The 7,615-nt window shown below is 42.0% G+C and overlaps 1 protein-coding gene across 1 annotated transcript in view; it reads right to left on the bottom strand.

The window, feature by feature from the left end:
• col9a2 (procollagen, type IX, alpha 2) overlaps positions 1 to 2,652 on the bottom strand; it is a 17,019-nt gene extending 14,367 nt beyond the window's left edge. The window contains exons 1-3 of the mRNA XM_032535230.1: positions 2,384 to 2,652; positions 1,108 to 1,182; positions 116 to 151 (exon numbers count right to left, since the gene is read on the bottom strand). Coding sequence (XP_032391121.1) covers positions 116 to 151; positions 1,108 to 1,182; positions 2,384 to 2,455 — 183 coding nt within the window. The 5' untranslated portion in view covers positions 2,456 to 2,652. The remainder of the gene's footprint in view (positions 1 to 115; positions 152 to 1,107; positions 1,183 to 2,383) is intronic.
• Between the last annotated feature and the right edge of the window lie 4,963 nt (positions 2,653 to 7,615).

Below are 7,615 nucleotides of genomic sequence, written 5' to 3'. Positions count from 1 at the left end.
CACACACACACACACACACACACACACACACACTATTGTTACGGACAAATAAGAAGTATAAATAAAAATGTTAAAGGTTTGGTAATGTGAAATCTGACAAACAGTACAAACTTACTGGTGGACCAGGGGGCCCAGGTGGTCCTTTCTCTCCCTGCAGAGAGACAGAGTGGGGATGTTAACCCTTTTGATTTAATATTTGTTTATTCAACAGCATGACGTGGCCTTTTAAGTCATTCATAAAAGTCATCACTTTTGCTCATATCTGTGTCTAACCCCTCTCCACAATGTCCTTCATCAGTGATACATCTGACAGGAGACAGGTGCTAACGATGTAATGAATAGTTTCTGTCTGTTTTCTTCTGCTATTGTTTATAGCATAGCTTTCCCCCTTTGACTGACTTGTTATGGTGCCATCTTGGCCTTGCACAAGTGTTCCGGGCAGAGACACTTGTTCAGTGATTATGCTGTAAACAATACATGGGTTCTTAAGTCAACATCCCACTTTTTCTGTGGCAGAGACCCAAAAGGAGAAAGCCCCAGTGATGTCCCACTGGAGGGCAATTTGGACCAGGCAACATTGCTCTTTGCAATGGGAGGTGTACACCTAATGTACTAACTTATCCAAATGCTTAGAACACAGTAATCAGCAAAATGCATATTCATATTATGAAAGTACAGGAAAAGGCTAAGATATTAGACTTATGTTAATTACACATTAGCTGATCTAAACAAATCAAATCTCTAATCTATCTGATTTTGGATCACGGAGCAAACACCAGGCTTTTACAGGCAGCGTATTTCTTGCTCCACAAGCCCAGCAGCCTATATTTTAAAACATATGTATACAACCTGTGTGTAGTTAACGCTGCAAATATCTCAAATGTATCACATTACTGTGACACAAAGTCAGGATTGAGGCACGGGTCTCTACTCAAAGACCCCTCTCTCTGCTGGGAACAGAGCTCTTTTGTGCCACTGTGTTTTCATTTGCAGTGCCCTCTGCTGGCAATACTCCAGTACTGCAGAGCAGCACAGGGTTTGGTATTTCTCCAGCACAATGATGGTCTTTGTGCCAGATCTGCTGGGCAAACCTGTGGGGATACTCACATCAATGCCGTCTGACCCAGGCATGCCAGAGGAGCCTGGTGGGCCGGGCTGGCCCTGAGGTCCGGGTGGACCCCTCTGAAACACAGGTAGAAAGACATTTTAAGACTGTCAAGTAATGACAACCTAAGACATTCTTATAGTACTGTGCACATATTATAAACTGTAAAATCCTGCGATACGTGAAGATTATAGCGGCACTGTAAGAGGTAAAGCCAAAAGCTTGCAATAACTAAAAACAAGCTTAAAAAACTAAAAAAAAATTATATGTAAATAACATACATTAATATGCATGCACGTGTCTTGTAATGCAGAACAGACCTAAATCAAATTGATCAATTCAAGGCAGGTAACTGCATTCTGTCCAATATATGAGAGCACTCCAACAAAAAACACAAAAAAGGATAATTTGCATAATATGACTTAGAATTTGTGTAGGAGAGGGGTAAAAACAAAGGAATGAGGAGGAATGTGGAAGGAGGGGTCATGAGACTGGCACTGTTTACCCCACAATCCCCCCCCCCTTCTCAATGTCTCCTCAGCCTGTCTTGAATATCATCTCAGTGGATCACTGAGTCCATCGAGTGATAAAAGCCATTTTAAATCCAACTTTAAAATCTTCCAACTGTTCAAAATGTGCAAAATGTAAAATGAATAATCCTTAAGAGCGAAAAACTGTTAGAGGTCCAGTAGTTAACACGTAGGTGTGTGTTTGAATAGGGGCTTTCACACTCAGTGGACAAAGTTAGTGTGTGATGTATGTGTGTTTGTATGGGAGTCGGTGCCCACTGATTTGCATCTCTGCCATTGCCATGAAAAACAAAACCTTCGATGTTTTCCTCCATTTTTCAAGTAATAAAAAATCTTCTAGGCCAAAAAAATAAAAAAGAAGAGGAACCAAGGTAATCGCAAATCCCTTCAATAGTATCTCCTTCAGTTAAATCTTCAAAAGAGATAAGAGTCCATACACGATAAGGATGATAATCCACAGAAGATAGTCCGGTTTCATTTTGTCTCCACGACAGAAAACCCACTTCAAGCTCTTTCTTTCACATGCATGCTACAAAGCCAGATGATCACCACAAAACAGGACAGTCTTGGTTCAAACTCCAGCATTTCGATCACTTCAACCAGCACCAAGACTACACACAACCTATAACATGACCAAACAACATCCAGTGCCTGCTGGCCCTTTCCAAGGGCCCTTAACCCCACTGAACCCCAGAATAAAGGAGCCAAGCCTGAGCAGAGCAGGTCTCAACCTCCCCTGTCCACTCACCACTTGGGCCAGAGCCAGGCACAAGGTCTGCAGTATTACCCAGGTCTTCAGCAAGGCAGAGAGAGCAGCCATGGTCCCTTTCCCCTGTCTGTCTCTCCTCGGTTCACCAAATCCTCTTTTTGCTCTCCTCTTTCCGCTCCCTTACTCCTCTCCAGGCCGGCACAGTGCAGAACTGGCGAAGCAAAGCTGTCCGAGAGGCAGGTGGGGGGGGGGGCCCGAAAAATCCACTCAGGAGGAAGGAGAGAGACGAGGGTGGAGAGGGATGGAAGAGGAGGGGTGGAGCTGGAGAGAGAAGAGGGCAGAGAGAGAGAGAGAGGTGTAATCCTGCCCCACAGCCGGCCTCTGAAAGCAGTAGAAAAATACTCAATATACCCATCAACAGTGTGGAACACACACACACACACACACACACACACACACACACACACAACCACACCCCCACACACCACACACACACACACACACACACACACACACACACACACACACACCCCTATAAATAGTTACACAGACAGGTTTTTACATTAGATAAGGGGCAGGGGGGAAACTGAATATTTGCTCATCAGGCAGCTTCTGTGATTGGTTGATTTATGAATAATTAGCTTTCTTTTTTTTTCACAAAGTTTTGGAGCCAATTAGGATGAGCAGCCATTAAGCTCCTCCCAAAGCTATGGGTGTGCACCAACACATGTAACCTGTGTAAAACACACAACTATAATACTTTGAACAACTTTCTGCTTTTGCTTCCGTCTGTCCCTGCAAATGTGCTTCGGCGTTGTTGTTGTTTTCCTTACCCTGAGGCTATTATGTGCATGGCGGTGTAAATATCGCCAAACATGTCCCATGGGACTGTTATACCAAACAGATGAGAGGAAGCGGAGATCTCTTTGGAGTATATAGCATACCCATTGAAGAGAATTAATGGGAGGAGAAGGAGGGGGCAGTGTTGACTTTCTAAATAAAAAAAATAAAAAACGTGACTGTTAACTGACATAAAAGGGACAAGTAAGAGATAACAAATAATGCACCTTATCACAACTCCTGTCTTAATGGTTTAAAGACATTTACTGACATCTAGTGGTCATTTTGCGAAGAGCCGGTCAGTTCCCACAGTAATCCAAAGTGGCCTTTTAAAGGTCGAATAAACAAAACTCATGGATATGTGAAAAAAAGACAGTATAGGGACCCCTGTTGTACAGATATTGCGTTACACCAAATGCTGCAATTCTCTATAAGTCCACTAGATGGCAGCATATACACATTAACAGACGCCAGTTTGCAGCTTGGGTGCCGTGGGGGCCTCGACTGCTTCAACTGGGGATAATACATTTGTTCTCCTCAGGGATGATAAAGACCGTACTAAGGATGCTGAGAAGAGATGCATTCATCAGTAAATTGAGATATATTGCACACAACAGGGAATTTTAGCAGACCCCATTAAATAAATTAGGAAACTCGCTTCTATATTGTATGTGCTCTGCACATTTTTTGCAGACATTGCATTTATCACACTCTAACTCAAAATTGTCATTGCCTTGTTCGTACACTGCCCAAAATGATTAAATATTACCTATTACCTGGCCAAAACACTTCTTTTCCAATGTCATATTTTTTTTAATAAGAGAGAATAGTTATAGTCAATTGAATACCTTGGATAAATGCAGAAACACAGTGTAGTAGCTGCTTTAAGCATAATTTATCTATTTTTGCACTCATTTCACAACTTCAACATTAGGTTTCCAAGCCAATAGTCTTTGTTCACACATGAAGTCAACTCTGTTGGTTTGCTCTTGTTTGAAAATAAAGAAATGCAAAAGTATTTGACAAAATGACAGACAAGTCTTGTAAAAGACTAATCTTTTTTGAGTAATTGGTTTTACTACTTTCTGAAGTCACAGTGTGTTGTACTGTGGTTATGAATTGCATTATATTGTAAGACGTTCCTGTATGTTCATTCTGTGCATTCATGACATATGGTCTATAGTGTATGCCAGGACAAGTGCTGTGTGTAGCAGTATCCAAAAAGAGTGCACCAAATCTGCATTTTACAGGGACCACAAGCAGGCATTAGTACTGATTTTCTAATTCATCATGCTCCAGTGAACGGTGACATGTTTGCCTCAATGCCCCTTCTCCTACAAATATGCTTCAAAAGTGACAATGTCAGCAAAGTTCTGCAAATCCAAATTACAAAATAGTATTTTCTTGTAATCCTTAAATTACGTCCTTTAAGCAGATGAAAATTGCAACATCAAGGAAGAGCTCGGTGTAGACCCATTAACCCTTTGAATGCCATTTGCAATTGATCGAAAGAAATAGCAAAAGTAAAAACGTAAAGCGACGGCCAGCAGCCGCTTAGCTTAGCATAAAGAAACAGCTAGCCTTCCTCTGCCCGAAGAGATATAATGCGTTATAACCGACTTTTAGAGATGCTGGTGGGTGCATTTTCTTATTCTCTAGTTTCCCCTTGTGTTCATTCTCCATGCGAAGCTAAGGTAACCGGTTTAAGCCTGCCTCAATCTTCATATAGAGCTCAAAACTGTGGTTCCAGAAGTGAAAATCCCATTTATTTTCTCCATAAGGATTTTGATTATTATCCATGCAGTTGAAACCATTCAAGGTAGACTTACCCTGAGCTATGAGATTGTGAAACTAAGGTTTATGCCCCTGTAGAAGCCACATGTCCATATGATATCAACCTTGTTTTATGATCATAATTCATCTCGTATAGTTGGTTGGCCTTGATCCAGGCTTAAAACCTTTCGTATAGGTAAACAGTTTTGATACAATGGAGATAGTGAATGGGGGAAACCCCTTCCAGACCCAGAGCTGTTGAAAAAGTGGACGGACATCGTTGAGCTCTTTTGAGCACACAAATAGAGTGGTATTGGTCTCCTCATCCAACTACTCGTCTCATCTAACATTTCCCAAAATGTCGAACTATGGCTTTAAACAATTCAGGCACCTTCAGTGAAGATAAGCTAACAGCTAATCTTTAGGCAACTGTCTGATCTGATCTACTGAACATGGCTTAGTAACGCTGCTCTGATGTTGTGAAAATTGGTCGCGGCCTGATTCAGATTTGAATTTTAGGAAATTGAGAGATCAAATGCATGAAAATGCGTCTTTATCCAAAAAACCTGCTGTGCTGATCTTCTCACGAGTGAAAACAGAAAAATAATCATCATCCAGTTGTTGTTTCTCATTACAAACGATTCCCCAGCCGCCTCAAACTTTGAAAACAGACAAGGAAAACATTGGCCTCTCCCGATTCTCTCGGTCCCTCTCAATCTTTCTCCCCGCTCATGTTTAAATTGTCAGGGGAATATGACTTAACTTTCACTTTCCTAAATGAAAGCAATCACATCTTGTTTCATGAGTGGACGGAAAAGTTATCACAGCTTGCTGAGAAATGCATGACACAACATGCCATTCAAATTCAACCAATAAGTGATTATCGCACATGCTCATATACCCACCGGGTTATTGATGCACAAAATGGAGGAATGCCATACACACACACACATACACACACACACACACACACACACACACACACACAGAGAGAGACACAGACACACACACACACACACACCACACACACACCCACACACAACGCTGCTCATGCATTAAAGCAAAGCCTAATTGAAATATTATGTGACCAGGGAGGTTTTGGTTCTGTGCTGTATTCAGCTCTCCGCTCCCACATTTTCCTGAGAAAGATCTGTTCCACAGACAGGCTGTGTCCATTCCCGCCTAACAAGAGACGCCGAGAGAAAAGGAGATGGAAGTCATCATTAAAGTCTGACGCAAAGACGCACACACACACACACACACACACACACACACACACACACACACACACACACACACACACACAGTTGTCCACCTTACGATGATGACAGACAGGGTAAATATTATTCTCCAGTGCAGGTGTGAGGAGTAGCGGCAACGTGATAACAGAGGAGGTCATTAACAGCCCAGCAGGCTCCGAGGCCGACCCCGAGGTTCATACTGTGTCGAGCCTTCCATTCAAAAGGCAGAGTTTACAGTCAAGAGCAGAGGGAGAAAAGGTACACACTGACAGACTGATGATATACAGGCAGAGGATATTAGTCTGTCTGGTATAAAACGCATTCATTATTGTGATTTGTGGTTATTCTCTCGATGTGAAAATCACTCCAGTCAGTTGCAGAATAAAGCTTCTTTGACATGTAAAATTATTGGGGAATTCAGCGGATGAAGACATTTTGTGGTGCAATTTGCATGTCCATCACGAAGCTAACAGTGCACTTCATTTAAGGGTGTGTGCATGCGTGTGTGTGACAGATGTGATAAATGTTCCTTCAGACTTTCCCTTGTCTTTGTTCAATGACTTCAACCCCTAAAAGACACCAGTTAAACATATTCATCTATTGTGCAAAACCACTTCCAAAGCACCAGTCTTGAAGTGCATTTACAGATTCGGCGAGTGTCAGATCTAGCTTCTCACCGAGCTTAGTACCTAAATTGAACCTGATGTAGTGCAGCGAGACCCAGCTGTGCGGTGAGAACTGGCCCAGAGTCACAGGCTGACAAAGCGATGACTGGTGCGGAGATTTAAAAACACACCGTTTAGCAGCCGCTGACCCCAGTCTGAGCCATAGGTGAGGTGTTTCTAAGCAACAAAGCATGGCAACACATCACATGTCGGACCAAAGAGCCAGAGCCGCGCTCCACTGCCATCAAAGGTAAGGAAAGAGGGGAAAGAGGCAGCAGATTGTTAGTATTGCTTTAATCTGTTGACATTGGCAAACACATACAAATATTTCATTCTCTGATAGTCTTATGGTAGCTGGATACACTATTATAGTTGTATCTTCCCCAAGTTTTCCCAGCTTTCCCTGAATTCATTAATTAATTGAACATTTTCTTCGGGCGACAAAATGCTGTTTTCAGCAAACATAACTGCTGAAATATATTGGCCTGTGGAGGTGATCTGGCATGTACTCTTAAAATCCTATTTGAGCTGTGAGTGAGATTTCCAAACTTGAAACATCATAAATTACCAACATCAAATCCAAGTTATCATAATACTGTTGCAGATGTAAAGCGGAAACATGCAAATTATGTTAAAACAATGTTTGCAGGCTTTTTAGGGATTATATGTACACGTGAAATAGGCTACACTGTTACTGTTGATATTGAGATATAGAGATTGCTACCACTCTCGTGTCTGTATGCTAAAGCTGG

Source organism: Etheostoma spectabile, chromosome 14 (genome assembly GCF_008692095.1).
Source record: "Etheostoma spectabile isolate EspeVRDwgs_2016 chromosome 14, UIUC_Espe_1.0, whole genome shotgun sequence".
Lineage (NCBI taxonomy): Eukaryota > Metazoa > Chordata > Actinopteri > Perciformes > Percidae > Etheostoma > Etheostoma spectabile.
This window is presented reverse-complemented; position numbering and strand designations above follow the sequence as displayed.